Raw genomic sequence first — 21,560 nt, forward strand, 5'->3', positions numbered from 1 at the left:
CCTCAGGACAAGTTCCTAGGTGAAAAAAGTGTCAGTGTCTGCAGTCTTGGGTCTTTCCCAGTTGTCTCTGAGATGAAGCTCTTCAGGAACTCTGGTTACCTTCCTTGTCAAGCTGTTTGAGCCTCTGCCTGTCCAGGGACTGTGTGGGCCCCTAAGGGAGGGAACTACGAGCCCTGCCATCCAGTTCTGCAGAAGCAGCCACGGAGGAGTCAGCCTGAAGTACATGTTCACATGGGATGGGCATGAATTTGCTTCCCTGTAAATGGTCAGCTGCTTTGATATAGCATCTTCTCATTTCATGGGTCAGGGAGGACGGTGGGATTTATGGGTACCTCTTGTGTGCCAGGAGCTTCACACACATCCTCTCCTTCAATCCTCCTAACCACCCCCTGGCATAGGAATTGGAATTCCTATGGAGGCCTGAGCATCTAGATGGGGACCTGAACTTCTGGAATGAGACATGGTTTTCCCAAGCTGCACAGCTAGAAGTATCAGAGCTGGGACTGGAACTCTGACTCTTAGAACCTACAAGGGCTTTTTCTGTTATGTCTCACTGGCTATAAAACCTCTTCTTTTTTTAAATTAAAAAACCTCTCGGCCGGCTGTGGTGGCTCACGCCTGTAACCCCAGGACTTTGGGAGGCTGAGGCGGGCAGATCACTTGAGGTCAGGAGTTCAAGACGAGCCTGGCCCACATCGTGAAACCCCCTCTCTACTAAAAATACAAAAATTAGCTGGGCATGGTGGTGCAGCTACTTGGGAGGCTGAGGCAGGAGAATTGCTTGAACCTGGGAAGCAGAGGTTGCAGTGAGCCAAGATCACATCAGTGCACTCCAGCCTCGGTGACAGAGTGGGAAAAAAATTTTTTTTTTTTTTTAAGAGAGATGAAATCTCACTATATTGCCCAGGCTGATCTTGAACTCCTAGGCTCAAGTGATCCTCCACCTCGGCCTCCCAATGTGCTGGGATTACAGGCATGAGCCATCACACCTGTCCCAAAACCTCTTCTTCACTGATGTGAAAGGAATTAGTTTAGGCTGTGATCACTCTGCAGACTGGAGTGTGCCTCTACTGGAAGAACATGGCCGCCTTCAACTGTGGGCTGGGCCAAGCTTAGCACAGTTGCTGTGCCAGGTAGCAACTCCTGGGCTTGGACAATTGTGTGCAGGTGCACGAGGGCCTGAGGCAACGTCAAGAGAGGATATGCTTTTCTCCAGGTTGATGAATAAATGACAAAACTAAGAGCAGAGGTCCTGAGAGTTTGAGTGAATGGGAGAGAAGTGGCAGGGGCTGGCAGGCTGGCTGGCCTCCCATTGGCAGGAGGGATACTCCCTGGGTTTTCCTGTGCGTGATCTTCTTTCTCCGTGTTTTGGTCTTAGCCTACACTCAACAGCTTCATGGGCCTGGGTCAGGCTGCCTGGAAGGAGGCGAGAGTGGTCTTGCAGAACTTGCTGTCTGTGAGCCAAGCCAGGCTGAGAGATGACACCGAACTTCGGAAGCGGTGAGAAGCACGTGGTCATAGAGGGGATGAGGGGATGCAGCCGGGGAGACGAGGGGATGCAGCAGGGGAGATGAAGGCTGTGTGGTTGTCAGTGCCATTCTGAGTCACGGCTTGACAGCCTTAGTGTGGCCAAGTCAGACCTGCCCCCATCCAGCCCCTGCCCTAGCTGCGTATTGATGGGAGGGCTTTGGGAGGACTGGGATTGCCTTGGTGCTTGGACTGGAGCTGCCTAAGCTAGGCCAGGCCAGGCCCATTGGCCCTCTCTCTTGCTCAGCTGGTCCTCATTAGCATCATCTGTGCCTTCATCTGGTTTCTAGAGTAGGAAAGAGTTTCCACTTGTCTAGTCCCATTTCCTAGGGTACGATATAGAAACAGCTTCAGTGGGTGGATGTCCTCTCAGCTGTGAAAGGTTCAGCATAGCTCTGGCCCCAGGCCAGCCAGGAGATGCCCACTGGAGATTGCGGATAATCTTGGGGATGATCTGGACTGAGCCTGTGGGTGGGACCACGCTTTGCTGCCTACTTGACTTTGAAGCCCCTGGTTCTGTGTTTCAGTGCATTCATCTCCCAGGCTTCTGCCACAATGCACCTTCCAGCTGCCATAGGTGAGTGCAGTCTCTTCACCAAGACAAGAACGGAGCAGCTTCGTGGGCCAAGAGGGCTGGCCAGGTGCTTTGGTTCTGCATCTGTGTGGAGGGTCCCTGCTGGCGGGGGGAGATGGAGAAGGGACTCTGGGGCTGTTACCCCCTCCTCATCACTGACCTTTCTCAGCATCTAGGCCCGGCATTCACTCAGGCTATTATCTTGCCTCAGGTAGTGAGTTGCAGGCTGCTCAAGTTCATGACTAGCTACACGGCTCCCTGCACAGCAAATTGCTCTCCTTCCCCCAAAGGCTATGGGACAAGTTCTCTGAGCTCAGTTTGTGAGTCAGCAGTTTTGAGGAAAAGAGGCCAGAGGGCTATGAAGGGCCCCAGTTTGAGCACGTGGCAGGATGTCTGGTTGGAGAGTCATTCAGGAAGTTGGAGCTGTTGAAACTCTCAACCTGAAGCAGAGAGAGGCTGGCTAAGCCTGCGGCCCAAAGTACAGCCCTCTTTCTTGTGCACAGGTCTCCTCTGCTGGGCTACCCGGGCACCTGTGAGCTGAGGGGCCGGTTGACCCTGCCCTGGGGTACACTGCCTCTCTGGAACAGCTCCTGCTGTCCGGGGAGAGTCCTTTGCTGCTGGGCTGCTTGGGCTAAGCTGACTGGAGGATGGAGTTGGGGACAGGGGCCGAGTCACCTGCCTCCTCCCAGCCCCTCTCACTCCCCACTCTCATACACTCATGGGACTGTGCTATGTTTTGGCAAACCAGCTGTTGTGCAAACCATACGTCTTTCAGGGATATCATGTCTGGTTGACTGATGGTGCCCTTTCTTGTTTTTTTTTTTTGTTATGGATTTATTCTTTTGAAAAATCTCTCAGCTATTACTTCTGTGCATTGGGACTGAAGATGGGAAGCAGCAGCTAAGGCTCCACCTGCCCTGTGGACTTTTCTTCCTCTCCTCACCCTTCACCATGACTGTTGCTAGTCTAGGCTGTTGGTATTGATGAATATCTAGCATTTTTTTTTTTTTGAGGAGACATTTAAGAAGATAAAACAGGCAGACTGTCCCAACTGGTTTTTCTTTGAGATTTTTAATTCTTCGAATGGTAGATGTGCCTACAGCTCACTGGCCAGCCCGTTCAGTTCGTCATAATCAACAGGCACTGATATGCATCTGCAATGTGCAAGCCCTTGTCTTTGGCACTTGGGCAGAGTCCAAGAAAATGACGACTGGGCTGGGGCTGTCCTGGAATGTCCACCGTTTAGCAAAGGTGTGCACACACATAACTGGAGCACCAGTGGGAAGCGAAGCCTGCCCCAGAAGGATTCAGGGGAGGGGATTTGGAGCGGGAAGAGATCCTGCTAGAGAGAGCAGAGAGGGCTTCAGGGAGGAGCGGGCCTCAAAGGGTTGCCAGGATTTGAACACACAGGGACAAGGGAGAAGTCAATCAGTATAGGCGTGGTTGAGGGAGCCTGTGGGAACTCGGGAATGGCAGTTGTGTGTGGTGAAAGTGGGGAGCCTGAGAAGGGGGTGGTATCAGCCACTTGGTGTTCACATTCCACTGTCAGTTTCAGAAAGTCTGGACTTCTGATTTCTTATTTGTTTCTTAGCTGAGGGCTCTAAAAACAAATCTTCAGTGAGGATATTTTATATTGCATTTGGTGCTGTCACTGCTGGCTGCAGGCTGAGCTCTGGATGTGTAAACAGTATTGTGTGCACACTTATGGCTCCAGTGCTTGGAACAGTCCATTCTCCTTCCTGAGGCATCTGGGTTGCTGATGGGATCTCTTGGGTCTTTCCTCTGCAGGAGACTACACAGACTTCTATTCCTCTCGGCAGCATGCTACCAACGTTGGAATCATGTTCAGGGACAAGGAGAATGCATTGATGCCAAATTGGTATGAACTGGGCCAAATGTTTGCATAGGTTCAAAGTCTTTCTTTTCATTTCCAGCAGCATGTTTGTCTCAGGAGCTGCCAAGTTCTTCTTAAAGTAAACTGGGGAGGAAAAGCAGTTATGATGTTGCAACCTCTGGAAGCAGTGGTCTCAGCTTCTGGTCTCCTGCTCAGCTTGGCTTAGGACTTTCTGTGGGATCGAAGGGCAAGTCCCTTAAGCTTCTTTGGACAGCAGGGGTTGGAATTAGATTCCCTTAATCACTATGCTCCTTCTGGAGTCTTTCATTTATAAGCTGTGTATTATCGTACTATGGGCAAGTCTTAGACTGTAGCATGCTCCATACTTACATTTTCTGATGAATGAGAATCCTTAGATGTGCCCAGTGCTGTGTATTCCTCAACACGTGATCGGTTTCATTCATTTGTTTGATCCTCATAGTAGTTCTGTGATGTCACAAGGCCATGATTGTAAGCCCCATTTTACAGACAGGAAAATGGGCTCAGAGAAGGATCAACTTGCCTGAGCACAACAGGGCCACAGCCTGTCTCCCAGCCCCCAGATCAGGCCATTGACCAAGCTGAGGATGTAGAGCTGGGGTCCTTGCCCTTTGTTCTGTGTTGTCCCCTGGATGTGATGGTTCCTTGGAACTGAAGAGGGCCTGGACGCAGTGGCAGGCATACACCCCAGGCCCCGGTGCCATCAGTCACACACACGAGCTGGGTTAGGGACAGTGCTTTACTCTCTCTCGAGTGAGTGTCTCCAGTAGGCTATGCCATGAGGGGAGGGTCTGTTAGAACCAAGATGAGGAAGAAAGAAAGGGAGAGCGAGCAGTTCCAAGCCAGAGATGTTGAGCAACAAGGCCAAGGTTGCAGAACAAGGCAGGGGTGAATCTGAGACCAGAACCCAGGCTCCAGGTTCCAGGCTCCCGTGTGAGATGGGCAAATATTTGAGAATCTTGCATTGTACAGGCTCCAGCTGTATTTGTCCCCAGCCAGCTTCAACTTGTCTATCTGGTGGGATGAATGCCTATCTGAGTGTCCTTGGCAGTGATGACCCAGTGGACTGCCCAGCCCCAGAAGAGCTGGCTATCACCTGTGTGCTAGGATCCCAAAGGGCAGGGGCACCAGGAAGTGAGAGGAGAGCCGGGACCTGGGAAATGAGTGTTGACTGTGTTTGAAACCGAGTGTGGGGGCTGCAGCCATCCTTGCCCCATGTCCTTCTGCAGAATAAGAGCAAACAGGCCTTCTCTAGCCATGTTTGATGCAAGATGGCCTGCAGCTGTGACTTTTTAGCTTTATGTACATAGTCTTTATTATAAAGGTAACATATATCTACTGGAATTAACCCAAACACTACAGAAAATATGTAAAGTAAACATTTGCAATTTAAAATGTGTCTACTCTTTGACCTGCAGTGCTCACTTTCATGCATCTATCCTACAGAAATAAAAGCACCAGTGGGTTGTATCCAAGAGCAAGGATGTTAATTAGCAGAGTTTCTAGTGGCCCAGAACTGGAAGTAATCTGAATGCTTATCAGTGGAGGAATGGTTGAAAAATTGGTCTATTCACAATATGAAATGTTTTGCAGCTAGTGGAAGATTTAGATCAAAAGAGATGTGCATTGATCAATGTTAAGTGAAATAGGTAAACTATAGGCAATTAGGTAAAGTGTGTCTCACTTTTATAAAAAAAGCACAAAAAATATATATGTACATACACACTGTATTAGTTTTCTGTTGCTGCTGTAACAAATTACCACAAACTTGGCAGCTTAAAACAAAATATTCTCTTCTAGTTCTGCAGGCCAGAAGTCAAAAATCAGTCTCACTGGCTAAAGTCAAGGTGTCAGCAGGGCTGGTTCCTTCTGGAGGCTCTAGGAGAGAACCCATTTCTTTGACTTTTCAGCCTTAGAGGTTTCCTGTATCCCTTGCCTTTTGACCCCTTCCCCATATCACTCCAACCACTTGCTTCTGCTGTTACATTTCCTACTTCTTCCTTTGACCTTGCCTCTGTCTATAAGGACCCTTGTGATTACATTTAGGGTTCACTCAAATAACCAGGGACAGTACCACTATCTCAAGATCCCTAACTTAATCACACCTGCAAAACCCTTTTTGCCATGTAATAATATCCACAGGCTCCAGGGATTAGGATCTGGATATCTTTTGGAGGGCTATTTTTCAGCTTAACACACACACACACACACACACACACGCATGTACACATGCACACACACACACTTATGCATACATTATTTCCATAGGCTGGTATGAGCATAGAGAAAGGCAAAAAATATTAGACTCCAGATTAACATTGCTTTCCTCAGGGGAGTGGCTGGATGGGGAGAGATTACTAACTCCTTTTTTTCATCTGAATTGTTTGAATTATTACATGCCATGTAATTGCATGCAATGGAATTTTATAATTTAATCCAATAAAGGAACCAAAGTGGGTAAAAAAGGGAGCTCTTCCTCAGCTGCTCACCAGAGGCAACTACTTTGAACAAGTTGGATGTGCCGCTTCCTGTACTTTGCTCCAGGTTACACATGCATGACCACACGTATGCACGCATACATATGCATTTTATTTCTTTAGTTAACGAAACGAGGCCATGCTGAAATTTGCCTTTTTTACTTCATCATTGACATATCTCCATGTAAGTAAGTTTAAATCTATCTCAGTCTTTTACAAAATCAGTTTTTTTGGGGTAGGTAATACAAAACAATTACACAGTAGAGTATCATTTTTATAAAAAGATACAAAAATACAGTACAGTAGGGCTGGGCACGGTGGCTCACATCTATCTGTAATCCCAGCACTTCGGGAGGCTGAGGTGGGTGGATCACAAGGTCAGGAGTTTGAGACCAGCCTGGCCAATATGGTGAAACCCTGTCTCTACTAAAAATACAAACATTAGCAGCCAGGCGTGGTGGCTCATGCCTGTAATCCCAGAACTTTGGGAGGCCGAGACAGGCGGATCACCTGAGGTCAGGAGTTTGAGACCAGCCTGGCCAACATGGTGAAACCCTATCTCTACAAAAGTACAAAAATTTGCTGGGCATGATGGCAGGTGCCTGTAATTTCAGCTACTTGGGAGGCTGAGGCAGAAGAATCACTGGAACCTAGGAGGCGGAGCTTGCAGTGAGCTGAAATTGTGCCATTGCACTCCAGCCTGGGCGAGAGAGCAAGACTCCGTCTCAAAAAAAAAAAAAAAAAAAAATTAGCTGGGTGCGGTGGCGGGTGCCTGTAGTCCCGGCTACTTGGGAGGCTGAGGCAGGAGAATCGCTTGAACCTGGGAGGTGGAGGTTGCAGTGAGCCGAGATCATGCCACTGCACTCCAGCCTGGGTGACAGAGCGAGACTCTGTCTCAAACCCCACCCCCCACCAAAAAAAAAAAAAAAAAGTTACAGTAATAAAAGTGTATAGAAATACAGGGAAATGAGGACCATGCTGGTTTCCTCTAGGGGGAGGGACAGGAAGGGAGGGAAGGAGAGTGAGACTAGGGAGGGATCCCAAGGATGCATTAGACTGGATAAGTGAACTGTTATTTCTTTAGCTCCTTGGTGGTGCAAGGTGACTTGTGTTATTACATGTTTTTGTATATCATAAATATTGCAAAATAATTTATCAAACATTTAAAAAATTAAAAGCAACAAAAACAGTCAATATATATATACATGGTTGAGAATTCAAAAGGTACTTAAGGGTAAACAATGAAAAAAACAGAACGCAACCACCTATGGGCCACCATCCATTTCCCTTCTCCAGAGACGAAACTGTTAATCGGTGTCATACGTATATTTTCTTTTTCTTTTTTTTTTGAAACTGGGTCTTACTTGGTCACCCAGGCTGGAGTGCAGTGGCATGACCTTGGCTCACTGCAGCCTTGACCTCCCAGGTAAAGCCATCCTCCTGCCTCAGCCCCCTAAGTAGCTGGGATTAAAGGTGCACGCCACCATGCCTGGCTAATTTTTGTATTTTTTGTAGAGATGGGTTTTCACCATGTTGATCAGGCTGGTCGCAAACTCCTGGACTCAAGTGATCAGCCTGCCTTGACCTGCCTTAACCCTACAAAGTGCTGGGGTTATAGGCATGAGCCACTGTGCCCAGCCTTATATATTTTTTCACAGATATTTTTGCATACTCTGCCAGTTTATCTATATGGTCATTTCTCTACTATTAGTTTAAAAGAGTGTTTTATAAGTGATAGAAATTAACCCTTTGTTGCAATGCATTGCAAATATTTTCTCCCAGTATGTTATCTTTTTTTTTGTTTGCCAGTCTTTCTAGATACAAAGTTTTGCATTTTCATAAAGTCAGGCATGCCAATCATTTTCCTTATGGCATTTACTTTTGTGTAATGTTTAGAAAGGCTTTCTCCACCCCAAGAATTTGGAAGTTTTTTGTGTTTTTTTTTTTTTTCTAGTGCCTGTAATAGCCTTTCTTTGTACATTTAGATCTTGAATCCATCTGAATTTCCTTTGATGTGTGAGGTGTGGTATAGGTCTGTATCCATTTCCTGGGGCTGCTGTAAGAAAAAGCCACAACAACAGGAATTTATCCCCTCAGTTCTGGAGGCCATAAGTCTGCAAGCAAGGTGTCAGCAGGGCCATCTCCTCCTGAAGCTTCTGGGACCGTTCTTGTCCTTGTTGCTTCCAGCTTCTGGCGGTTGCAGGCGTTCCTTGTGGCTGCATCACTCCAGTCTCTGCCTCTGTCCTCTGTCTTCACGTGGCCTTCTCCTCCTTTCTACATCTTCTCTTCTCTTCTGTCTCTTATAAGGACATTTCTAATTGGATTTAGGGTCCACCTGGATAATTCAGGATGATCATGTCTCAAGATTCTTAACTTGATTATATGTATAAAGACTCTGGGAGTTAGGACATGGCTGTATCTTTTTTTTTTTTTTGAGACGGAGTCTTGCTCTGTTGCTTAGGCTGGAGTGCAGTGATGTGATCTTGGTTCACTGCAACCTCCACCTCTCAGGTTCAAGCAATTCTCCTGCCTCAGCCTCCTGAGTAGCTGGGACTACAGGTGTGCACCACTATGCCTGGCTAATTTTTGTATTTTTAGTGAAGACGGGGTTTCACCATGTTACCCAGGCTGTTCTAGAACTCCTGGCCTCATGTGATCTGCCCTCCTTGGCCTCCCAAAGTGCTGGGATCACAGATGTGAGCCACTGCGCCCTGCCCAGAATTTTCTTCCTTTTTGAGGCTGAATAATATTCCACTTTATGTATGTACCACAGTTTGTTTATCCATTCATCCATGGATGGAAACTTGTAAGCACCTTTTGATTTTTGAGCCATGTGTATATGGCGACTCTTTGTTTCTAGTTTTTGAAGTTTTTAAAGTTAATTGACAACATATAACAGCTCTGATGCCCTGCATTCTCTTGCCTTCCTTTCTCAGGCTGCACTTACCAGTGGGCTACCATGGCCGTGCCTCCTCTGTTGTGGTGTCTGGCACCCCAATCCGAAGGCCCATGGGACAGATGAAACCTGATGACTGTAAGTGACCCCAGCGTCCAGGCCCTGCTGGTGCCCAGCTCTCTGTTCCCATGCAGTGAGTTCTGTGGCCTGACTCACAGCACCGTTTTTTATTTCTGGTGTTATTCCAGCTAAGCCTCCTGTATATGGTGCCTGCAAGCTCTTGGACATGGAGCTGGAAATGGTAAGTGAGCTTGGTGTTTTATTACCATGGGATCTATAGACACCCGGCAGGAGAGCCCTCTGGGATGGCTCCCCGCACCATGAGCCGCCCACTCCTCTCCTCTTCAGCCACATGGGCAGCCGCTCTGTGTCCTCACCTGGCCATCAGAAGGACAGTTGATCCTTATTACTTGTAGATTCTGTATTTGAGAATTCACAACTACCTGCCAACATTTATTTGTAAGTCCGAAATTAATATTCACAGAGCTTTTGTGGGCACGTGTGGACATGCACAGAGCAGTGAAACATTTGAGCTGCCCGGTGAGCATGTTCCTAGGTGAGGCTGGACAAGGTGTTACTCTGCCTTCTTGTCTCAGCTTATGCTGTAAACATGTGTCCTTTGTAGTCTATTCGGTGCCATGTGTTTTGCATATCTGTGCTTTTTTGGCTGTTTCATTGTTTTTTTTATAATGGCCCCAAGTGCAGTGCTAAAGTGCCGTCTAGTGTCCCTAGCACAGGAAGACTGTGATGTGCCTTATGGAGAGAATATGCGTGTTAGTAAGCTTTGTTCAGGCAAGTTACAGTGCTGCTGCCTCAGCTCAATGTTCATGAATCAACAAAATATATTACTTTAAGCATTTTTAAGCAGAAACACACATAAAACAAAGTTATATAGTTAGATTTTGATTAGTTGATAGAAATGTTCTGACCAAAGGCTTGTAGGAACCTAATCCTGTGTTTCCTCTAAGAACAGTCATTCCATATTTGCTCATTCTGTGTTCATGGTGTGACTGTATAAAAATAATTACCTGGCCGGGCGCGGTGGCTCACGCCTGTAACCCCAGCACTTTGAGAGGCCGAGGCGGGTGGATCACCTGAGGTCAGGAGTTCAAGACCAGCCTGGCCAACATGGTGAAACCCCGTCTCTACTAAAAATACAAAAATTAGCTGGGGATGGTGGCGGGTGCCTGTAATCCCAGCTACTTGGGAGGCTGAGGCAGGAGAATCGCTTGAACTGAGGAGGCGGAGGTTGCAGTGAGCTGAGATCGCGCCACTACACTCCAGCCTGGGTGACAGAGCGAGACTCCGTCTCAAAACAAAAAACAAAAAACAAAAACCCAAAAATAATAATTACCACGAGTGACAAGAATCAAGTGTATCAGCCCCATGGCTGGGCCCATACAACCTCAGAACTGTGGTCACTTTAGGCTGCATACTTTTTTATTTGTTTTTTGTTTTGTTTTGTTTTGTTTTGTTTTTCTGAGATGGAGTCTCACTCTGTCACCCAGGCTGGAGTGCAGTGGCACTATCTCGGCTCACTGCAAGCTCCACCTCCTGAGTCCACACCATTCTCCTGCCTCAGCCTCCCGAATAGCTGGGACCACAGGCACCTGCCACCACGCCTGGCTAATTTTTTGTATTTTTAGTAGAGACAGGGTTTCACCATGTTAGCCAGGATGGTCTCGATCTCCTGACCTCGTGATCCGCCTGCCTCAGCCTCCCAAAGTGCTTGGATTACAGGCATGAGCCACTGTGCTCGGCCAGGGCTGCACACTTTTTTAAATTAAACTTTTTATTTTGAGGTCATTGTAGATTCACATGCAATTGTGAGAAATAGTACAGAGATCCCAATACCCTTCACACAGTCTCCCCCAGTGGCAACATCCTTCATAACCATGGTGCTCTATCACAACCTGGATGTTGATATTGGTACAGTTGGTCCCACCACCTGAGGATCCCTCATGCTGCCCATTTTTCAGAGGGAACACTGAAATCTGGGCAGCCCCCAAGGTGAGGGGATGAGGAAAGTGATGGAAAGGAGGAGGTGACATGGGGGAGGCAGCGCTCCAGGGACCTGGCAGTGTCTTTAGCATCTGCTGGGTTGTCTGATACCCAAGGTTGGAGTCAGTCTCCGTGTGGGAAATGCAGACAGGCAGATGAAGGGGGCTTTCCCATAATCAGCACCTACAGTTTTAGGCGTTGCCTCAGGAAGCTCTGAGTGCCTCGTCACTGATGGTGTACAAGAAGCTGTCATGGGGCCACCGAGTCAGGCTGAGGCAGTGGGAAGCCCTGGTTGGTGGAGGCAGGCTGAAAGGCCTGTCTGCTTTTCTGGAGCTCCGTGTCTCTCCTGGGCTTCCCTGTGATTTCTCTGGATTCAGTCCAGAGGAGGGAAATGAGTGGACACTGCCGAATAGCCCGTGGATAGCAGGGCATTCCCTGCCAGCCCTCTGCCTCCTCCTGCCTTAGCAAGGGTACTATGTGAGACTTCGGGAGGAGGACCCCCAGCTGAGATTCATCAGAGCAGGACATCTGAGCCCTGGTTTGGGGCCACGGTCTTCTCTCTGGGAGAACTAAGGACTCTGCAGGCAGACGCTTCACCTGTTGAGAGGGAGAGAGAAAAGACAGAGAGTCAGCATGTAGAGAAATGGTTGGAGCAGAGAGCCCAGGTCACCTGGACTGAAAGTCGTGGGATTCTCCATAAGATAGTGATTTGGGTTCTTTTTCTTTATCTTGATGAAAAATTTGCAATGTTCAACTATTGTCACAGAACAAATAAGATGGTGACTAAGTTTTGCAAATGTCATGGCTGAGTCTATGTTTTTCAAAGAGATTTTCCCAAATTTTTCTTTCTAATGATGCCTGGCTAGTCTGTTGGTTCATGGACATCACGTTGGTGCTGTTTTTCTTTAGAGGTAGTGGGATGACAGATAGGGGTTAGAGGCCATGGGGTGTGCTCTCTCTGGTACTATTTGCTGCATGAAGGAGGCAGTCTTTTGGTTTTTCATTTTTCATTAAAAAAATTTTTATTTTTTATTTTTTATTTTTATTTTTTAATTTTATTATTATTATACTTTAAGTTTTAGGGTATATGTGCACAACGTGCAGGTTTGTTACATATGTATACATGTGCCATGTTGGTGTGCTGCACCCATTAACTCATCATTTAGCATTAGGTATATCTCCTAATGCTATCCCTCCCCCCTCCCCCCACCCCACAACAGACTGGATTAAGAAAATGTGGCACATATACACCATGGAATACTATGCCACCATAAAAAAGGATGAGTTCATGTCCTTTGTAGGGATGTGGATGAAACTGGAAACCATCATTCTCAGCAAACTATTGCAAGGACAAAAAACCAAACACCGCATGTTCTCACTCATAGGTGGGAATTGAACAATGAAAATTTTTATTTTTTTTATTTTTTTATTTTTTGAGACAGGGTCTTGTTCTGTCACCCAGGCTGGAGTGCCGTGGCGTGATCTCGGCCTGCTGCAACCTTGACCTCCCTGGCTCAAGCAATCTTTCCACATAAGCCTCCCAAGTAGCTGGGACTGCAGACACGTGCCACCATGCCTGGCTAATTTTGTTTATTTTTTGTAGAGGTGGGGTCTCACTATGTTGCCCAGTCTTGTCTCGAACTCCTAGGCTCAAGTGATCCTTCCACCTCAGCCTCCCAAAGTGCTGAGATTATAGACGTGAGCCACAGTGCCTGGCCTGGTTTTTCGTGACATGACTACAAACCCTGATGGTTTCAGTTTTACAAGCCCCATGTGGCTGTCAAGTCTTGAAAGGCAAAGCCTGTATGGGATGAAGAGGAAAGAGCAGAGTGACCTGGGATGCACTGAGGGGAGGGGAGGCTGCTGTGGAGCTCAGGGGCGTGGAGGGAAGGCCGAGGGCAGGGGCAGGGCACACCACTGCACGCTGCTTTCCTGAGGCGTCCATCTGACCTCTGACTTAGAAACACAGTGGATTCATGCCAGGCCCCTGTGGCAGTCCTGGTCCATGGCTGGAGTTTGGAAATACCTGACCTTTGCTCTCTAGGTGACAAGTGACCTGGGCGGCAGATCAGCTCCAGATTCTAATGAACTCTCCCCCGTGTCAGGCTTTTTTTGTAGGCCCTGGAAACAGATTGGGAGAGCCGATCCCCATTTCCAAGGCCCATGAGCACATTTTTGGAATGGTCCTTATGAACGACTGGAGTGGTAATTACTGGAGCTCTGCTCCTGTAGAGATGAAGGGGAGGAGGCTGGGGACCTGGGGCAATTTCATAGAAGCTGAAGATCTGGTGCAGGTCAAAAGTGGCAGGTGATGCAGTGAGTGAGAGAGTGGGTTTGGGTATCAAACAGACTTTCAGCTCTAAGAACTCAGGCCACTCACTTAACTCCTCTGAGCTCCAATTTCCTCATGAGTGGCTAGGGACACGGCTGACACCATAACTAATATTTACTGGGCACTTATGTGTCAGGCCCTGTGCTTAACACCCTACATATATTCTCCTGCTGATCCCTACACAGTATGTGCAATATTATCATTCCCATTTTACAAATGAGGAACTGAGGCACAGGGAGATTTCAGTTAGTTGCTGAACTAAGATTTGAAGCAAAACAGTCCAGCTTCTGAGCCTTAGCTCTCAACCCTTTGCCATACGTGGGAGGAAGATGGCACCGTAAGCCCCAGAAAGTGTCTCTCTCATAGTTTGAGGATGAGCTTCCGGCCCCTTCCTGGGGGATATCCTGACCACCGTTTGGTCATCCTTCTCTTTGCTGTAACCTGGCACGGTGGCCTCAAAGGACCTCTGTCCTTGGCATTGAATGCTCTTGCCCCTTGGTCCTGGGGCAGCCTGAGTGGGGCTGAGCTTTGTGGAGAGGGCTGTGCTAGGTGTCTCTGCTCCTTGGTCAAGGGCATGAGGGGGTCGTGGGAAGAGGCCCTGATCAGCCTTTGTAAGTCCTGGCTGTGCCCTTCTTCTGCAGCGCGAGACATTCAGAAGTGGGAGTATGTCCCTCTAGGGCCATTCCTTGGGAAGAGTTTTGGGACCACCATCTCTCCGTGGGTGGTGCCCATGGAAGCTCTCATGCCCTTTGCTGTACCCAACCCGAAGCAGGTAAGCACATTCTCTGCAGGAAGCTCCCAAACCCAGCCCTGCTGCCTCTGAGGCTGCTTGCCCACTGAGTGGACATGCCAGGCATGCAGACCATCAGGAGGGAAGCTCTGTGCCCATGGCACGCCCACAGTGGAGTGCCTGGGAGTTCCTGGCCACGATTACCTCCAGGCAGCCAGGGCATCATTCTCCCTTATGGTTTCCCTGGCCCTGGCACAGTTCTTGGAGAAAACACAGAATTTTATAACCTTAAGAATCTTGCAAGACCAGGGGATCTGGCCAGTTGGCAGGAGGAGTCCCTGCAGGTACCAACATTGCACAACCTCCCAGGTGGCCATCAAATTGTGTTCTGTGCAAATGGCGCCACCTGGATCCCAACTCATAGAATGCAGCTTGGAGCCCAGCAACAGGGAGTCCCTGCAGCCTCTGGTTCCCAGCACCACTGGGTCTCCCACTGGGTCTCCCACTGTGTCTAGGCCTTGACCCCTGGTCCCAATCCTCCCTTCTCAGCCTGTTGCAGTCTGTCCCACTTCATCACTGGCAACACCTGGCCAGAGTCACCTGTGACCTGATAGCCAGTGTCATGACCTTGTGTCCCCTTCAGCATGGACTTCCTGTGGCCCCTCACTCTTGTTGGCATTCCCTCACTCCTTGGCTTCTGGCATGTGACCTGTCCTCGTTCTCCAGTGTCTCTGAGTCCTCATGATGCCCCTCTCCAATTCTGACCTCCCTGTGGGGATCCAGGCTGAGCTCCCAGCCATTTGCACATCCTCCCTTGAGCATCTCACCACTCATTTGCTGGGGGCCTGTACCAACACCCGGTGCAGGTCCTGCACCCACACTGCTCTCCCGTGCTCCTCTGCCTCTGGGGTCCTCTCATGTTTGCTGTGCTACAAACAACCTTGAGGTCTTTCCCCGCAAGCCAGTTCTAGTGAAGTCCTGTGGGGCTTTCACACTCATTCCTTGCTCTGTCCTCGCTGCTCCCTGCCACAGCACCCCCTGCCCACCCTGGTCATTTTCAGTCCCTGGGACTTAACTTTCTCTCTAGCCGGCAGTGGCCCTGTCTAGTCTCCCTAGGGCCGCAAGGCCACAGCCTCTCTCTGCTTGTCCTCCAGTCATCAGCCTTCTTCCAGGTCTGTCATCACAGGGTTTTGCCTGCCTTCCTCTGTGCCAGCCCTTCCCAAACACCATTTAGGTACAACCATCACTACTATTCCCCCTCTGAACTATTATTTACTTAATGTTTTTCTTCAGAGTGGCTCCCAGTTTAAAACTTAATATATTAAGAAGGGAACTTTATATTCCAACTGGCATCACTAGCTATACTGTTTCATAACCATTAGTGTCACCAGAAACGATCTCATGTCCCACGGGTGACTCATGTACCATGCTTTGGAAAACACTGCTTTTGGCCGGAGTGCAGGCGTTCTGGCCCAGCCGTCCAAGCTGCCTCCCTAGCTGGCTCCAGCACCAGCCAGGGCTGTCTGCTTCTGTTGTGACCCCTCTGCCTTCCAGGGGCCCTGCAATGCCCTTTCAGGCCAGCCTTTCCTCACAGGCCAGGCTTTGTTCTCTATCTCGGCCCGTCTGCTGCCCACCTTCCCTTTCTGTCCCCTCCCGTGGCTTTCAGGGACATCTCTGGTTTGGCTCATGTGACCTTTGACCTACTGATGCCCCTTCCTTGGCTGCATTTCCTGGAGACCCACAGTATGATCCCCCCACTGCTATCCAGGGACACAGTGTTGGATCCCTGGAGAGGGAATGCTTCTGCTGTCTCAGACCCTCTGCCTGGGGGAGCAGGTGCTGCCGGGGGCCTGGCTGGTACAGGGGCCCAGCCGGGTGAGCTCAGCCCACCTGCCAGTGACCTCTGTGCTGTGCTTTGCCCTCCTAGGACCCCAGGCCCCTGCCGTATCTGTGCCATGACGAGCCCTACACATTTGACATCAACCTCTCTGTTAACCTGAAAGGTATGTTGTAGGGGGACTGATATGGCCAGGAGCTCTGAGGCAATGTGTGCCTGTGTGCCTTGTCCTGAAGGCTCTTGAGCTTTGGCAAGGGTGGGGGCACATGCTACAGCCCTGGAGATGTGTGTGGCTCGTCTAAAGGAAAGAGGAGGGGAGGAGACACCCCGGTGCTCACTGGGAACCTAACTGGGCCCATAGGGCTAACCCTATCACTGAGCTCTCAGTGATAGGGCTGAAAGGATGGAGTCCAGGACCTCCATCTTCTGCTTGAATCCCCTCTCCAGCCTCTCCAGGGGCTGCCTGGCCCCTGCTCACATATTGCCACTGACCCTCACTTCTGTGGTGGGTGGCACATTTCATTAAGTGCCTGTTTGAAAGCATGTCCTTGTGGATCTGTTCGCTTGGCTGAGCCCCTGGGGCCACACAGAGCCAGCGCATCAAGACCCCAGATTCCCACCATGGGCCAGCCCCGAGTGTCTTGCAGACAGACCTGAGATCCCCACCCTGGGCCAGCCCTGAGATAGACAGGGCCCACATCTCCCTGTGGCTGCTCAGCGAACAGCCCCGCGGGGCGTTGGTTGGTAATAAAGAGACTGGCTCTGCAGGCCATGACTCTGCTGCTCAGCTGTGGGACTTTGGGCAAGTTGCCCAACCTGGCCATGTCCTCGTTTGTCATCTATGAAATGGGATAATAATGGCGTTGACCTCATGGTGTGTTGTGAGGACCAAACATGTCAATTCATGCAAAGGTCTGGGACAGGGTCTGTACCTAGGAAGAGTCAGGTGTCATTTTTCAATCCCAACGGGGGCCCTCGGATGGGAAGCGTTTGCCTGGTGGCCACACACAGACCTCCTAGCCACACTGGCCACATCTCCTTTTTAGCTCCATTCCATTCCTTTCTTTTCTTTTCTTCTTTTTTTCTTCCCCCGAGATGGAGTTTCGCTCTTCTTGCCCAGTCTGGAGTGCAATGGCGCGATCTCGGCTCACCACAACCTCTGCCCCTGGGTTCAAGTGATTCTTCTGCCTCAGCCTCCCGTGTAGCTGGGATTACAGGCATGCACAACCACATCTGGATAATTTTGTATTATTAGTAGAGACGGGGTTTCTTCGTGTTCATCAGGATGGTCTTGAACTCCTGACCTTAGGTGGTCTACCTGCCTAGGCCTCCCAAAGTGCTGGGATTACAGGCGTGAGCCACCGTGCCCGGCCAGCCCCATTCCTTTCTTCTGTCTGCTCTGTCTGGACATGCCGGGCTTTGCCATGTCTGTCTCACTGTCAGTTCCAGGGTCTCGGCCCTTCATGAGGTTCCTGTCAGGAGGCTCAGTACCCTGCAGGAGTGAGGAGCTGTCGCCATGGGAGCAGGATGCTCCACGGAGAAAGAGCTGTCACAAAGAGCCTCCTGGCTGCCCAGGGCCCTCTGGGAAGCTGTGCTGGGCCCTCTCTTTCAGGTTCCAGGTCAGGAAGCTGAGGCTCAGAGAGGAAAAGGATTCACCCCGAGCCACCTACCTGGCTAATGGCAGGGCTTGAACTCAATCCAAGTGTCACAAGTTCTACGTTGGCCTCCTGCCACCCACAATGCGTGCTTGGAGTATACTTTCTATCTGGTTTCATCCTCGGTATTTCTTCCTGCCTGTCTAGAGGTGAACCCGCCCAGGGGAGGCCACTGGTAGAGAAGGGACAAGATTATCCAGAAAGCACAGTGTCCAGAGATGTAGTCCTGCATTTGCAGTTCTGATGTTCTGAGTTGGGATCTGGGCGAAAGGGTCTGGGGAGGAGCAGGCTTGGCGGACCCAGACCTCGCATGGCTGAAGAGCACACCTGTTCTGTGCCACCTCAGAGGGGAAGTTAGGACCAAGGGAGGAAGCCAGGTTTTGAGAGAGCGGAGGAGCTTTCTACTTATTAGTGCTGTTCAGAAGTGGAACAGCAACAGCCTGGTACCTTGCATGTAGTAGATGTTTAGTAAATATTGTTTAGTACATTGTGAAGTAGCACACTGCCCATCACTGGAGGAGCTTGGCAGGGGACAGATGACCCAGCTATCCAGAGGACTCCTGAGGGGACAGCAGGTTATCCTTGATCAAAGGTCACAAGTAGCCTTCAAATGGCACGCTATCTCCAGTGGATTTGTGGGTTCCAGGATCACTGTGTTAAGAAGGATTCTGAGGCTACATGTGGACTCAGAGCAAACATGTGCTGTGATCAGTTAATGCTGCCTGCTCTAGGCGTGGGAGGAGGAAGTGATGACTCGTGTGCATGTATTGGCCAACCCTGGACCTCCCAGCTCTGATGTCCTAGGAGCTAATTGTTTCACAGACTCTAAGTGAAATCATGTTGGACGATGGGAAGCTTCAGCCACAGAGCAATTCTTTTTTTATTTTCCTCCCTGATGTGTGGAATTAAGTTTTCATCAATATTGCTTTTCTTTCCAACAGGAGAAGGAATGAGCCAGGCGGCTACCATATGCAAGTCCAATTTTAAGGTAAGCTTTGATGCTAATCAGACTGCTTTTTAGAATTGAGGGAAAGAGAAACTTTTCTTCCTGGCAGGAACAGGAGGAGAGCCTTCCTTTTGGGATATGATGATGGGTCAACCTGTGGGCCTGGAGCTTCCATGGCCTGTCTCTTTTAGGAGTGGCCATGGGGTCACAGAGTTCTCTCAAGATAGAGGCTGCATAAATGTGGCCAGTGATTTTCTTGGGGGACAATAGGTGTTCCTGTAAAGATCCAGTTCCTGGTTTATCCTGTCCTGCCAGGGGCTGTATTGATGAGAGTGACTTATTTTTTAAGTGAACTTTTAATTGAAGCATAATATACATAGATAAAAATGCACACATTACTGTAATCCCAGCACTTTGGGAGGCCGAGGTGGGAGGATCACTTAAGCCTAGGAGTTTGAGACCAGCCTGGGCAACATAATGAGACCCTCTCTCTGCAAAAAGTAAAAAAATTAGCTGCGCATGGTAGCATGCACCTGTGGTCCCAGCTACTTGGGAGGCTGAGGCAGGAGGATCACTTGAGCCCAGGAGGTCGAGGCTGCAGTGAGCCATGATCCCACCACTGCACTCCAGCATGCGTGACAGAGCAAGACCCTATTTCAAAAAATAAAAATTAAAAAAAGTGCATATTATACATGTACAGCTTGAAGAATTTTCCTAAAATGAACATCCCTGTGCAACCAGCACCCAGATCAGAAATGGGAAATTTCCAGCACCTCAGCAGCCCCCTGGGCCCCTCCAGGTCACTTCATCACTCCTTCCAGCAAAGGTCACTCCTCTCCTGACCTCTGTTACCATGTATTTTTTTTTTTCTGTTTTTCAGTTTTATAGAAAAGGCATCATAAAGTAACATGTATTCTTTTCTAGCGGGCGTCTTTGTTTTAGTGTTAGATTTGTGAGATTCAACCCTGTTGCTCTTTGCAGTGACAGCTCATTTTTCTCATTGCCTTCTAGGATTGCACTGTATAAATATTCCACAACTGACTTACTTTTTTAAGTCACATCAATTCCACAGTCGATGGACATTTGGTTGTTTCCGTTGTTTTTGGCTGTCATAGAGTTACTGTGAACATTTTAGTACACACTTTTTGGTGCACATATGTGCACATTTCTGTTGAGTGTATATCCAGTAATAGGCTTGCTGGGTCATAGAGTACACGTAGACTCAGCCTAGGAGTACTTCCAAACAGTTTTTTGAAGTGGTTATACCAGTATATACTCCCACTAGCAGCGTGTAAGCATTTTGCCTGCTCCACATCCTCGTCAGCTCTGGTGGTGTTTGCCTTTTCATTCAAACCGTGCCGGGGATTGTGACTTCAGTTTGCATTTCCCTAATGACTAAATGCAGCTGGGCATGTTAGTCATATGTTTATGGTTCAGTTGTTTCTTGGCCTTTTGAGTATCCTCTGAATCACTGAACTATTCCTAGTTCTCCTAATTTCCCTTCTAATTTAATATTATTCTGGGCTCTTTAGGGCCAGTAAGAAGAAATTTAAGGGGCCTCCTTGCGGGGGCTCGCGGGCAAGAATCCATCTTTTGGGTTTCCTATGCCAGGATGTGTGGCTGTAGGAATGGCGATGTGAGAAGCTGTGGCCTGGGACACGCATGGGCGTGCATTGCCTCTGAGCGTCTCGGTGCGCACGTGGTGCCTTGACCCTCTCTGCCCACAGCCTGACCTCCCATAGCTCTCCCTCGCTCCTTGGCCTGCCCTGACATCATGTTTGAATCATTCAGCTCCATTGCCCAATGTCCATCCCAAGGCCTGGCATGGGAGAACGGGAGCGAGGGCTTTGCTCACGAGAAGCCTCTGCTGTCGTGAGGACTTAGACTCTCCCAACGCAGGACTGGAGGGTGTTCCCAGGGCAGAGTGGAGTGTTGTACACAAGGGCATGTTGCAGGCTGAGGGACTGAGCAGCAAGGTCAGCCCTTAGGGGATGCTGCTTGGAGAAGGTGGTCAGTGCGGGCTTGAGGTAGCAGAGGAGCTGCGGTCGGAGCTTGTGAAGGAGATGGAAGAGCTTGGGGGAGGTCTCTGGGCAGCTCCCCAGGAGGACAATGTGTCCTTGCTATAAGGGACTGGAGAGAGCTCACTGGGGGAGCTGGGGACCAGGGAAAGGCCAGGGAAGGCGGTCGTGAGCAGGGCGGGCTCTGCCCAGCTGCCTCCGGGATGCTAGGCTAAGCCTGCAGTGGCTCATTCAACCTTGCGTCTGTTGCCTGCAGTACATGTACTGGACGATGCTGCAGCAGCTCACTCACCACTCTGTCAACGGCTGCAACCTGCAGCCGGGGGACCTCCTGGCTTCTGGGACCATCAGCGGGCCGGTGAGTATCTGGCTGCACTGAGGGCTGCCCACGCAGGGCATCCTTACTCCCCACACAGCCCCGAGGGCCCTCAGCTCAGCCTCAAGAAGAGATTTCAGGCCCGAGGTGGGTGTACCTCACAACTCTGTCTTCCTCATAGCCTTTCTCTCTGGGTGCAGGAGGGACTTCTCATCCAAATTCAAACCTAAAGAGACTGGTGTGAGAACGGAATCCTGGGTCTCTGCCTCTGTAGGTGAGCAGCGCAGTGACACGTGGGGAGGAGTCAGGAGACAGTGA

The 21,560-nt window shown here is 49.5% G+C and overlaps 1 protein-coding gene across 4 annotated transcripts in view; it reads left to right on the top strand.

Annotated features, from left to right (window-relative positions):
• Positions 1–21,560, top strand: part of FAH (fumarylacetoacetate hydrolase) — a 33,029-nt gene that overhangs the window by 5,586 nt on the left and 5,883 nt on the right. For 3 of the 4 annotated variants that reach the window (XM_024232328.2, XM_024232327.2, XM_054531713.2), the window contains 10 exons: positions 1,379–1,500; positions 2,055–2,104; positions 3,890–3,980; positions 9,388–9,485; positions 9,596–9,648; positions 13,514–13,613; positions 14,382–14,512; positions 16,398–16,473; positions 18,904–18,950; positions 21,183–21,284. In XM_024232328.2, coding sequence (XP_024088096.1) covers positions 1,379–1,500; positions 2,055–2,104; positions 3,890–3,980; positions 9,388–9,485; positions 9,596–9,648; positions 13,514–13,613; positions 14,382–14,512; positions 16,398–16,473; positions 18,904–18,950; positions 21,183–21,284 — 870 coding nt within the window. The remainder of the gene's footprint in view (positions 1–1,378; positions 1,501–2,054; positions 2,105–3,889; positions 3,981–9,387; positions 9,486–9,595; positions 9,649–13,513; positions 13,614–14,381; positions 14,513–16,397; positions 16,474–18,903; positions 18,951–21,182; positions 21,285–21,560) is intronic. The other variant, XM_063716265.1, reaches the window with a different exon arrangement.

This window comes from Pongo abelii, chromosome 16 (genome assembly GCF_028885655.2).
Source record: "Pongo abelii isolate AG06213 chromosome 16, NHGRI_mPonAbe1-v2.0_pri, whole genome shotgun sequence".
Taxonomy (NCBI): domain Eukaryota; kingdom Metazoa; phylum Chordata; class Mammalia; order Primates; family Hominidae; genus Pongo; species Pongo abelii.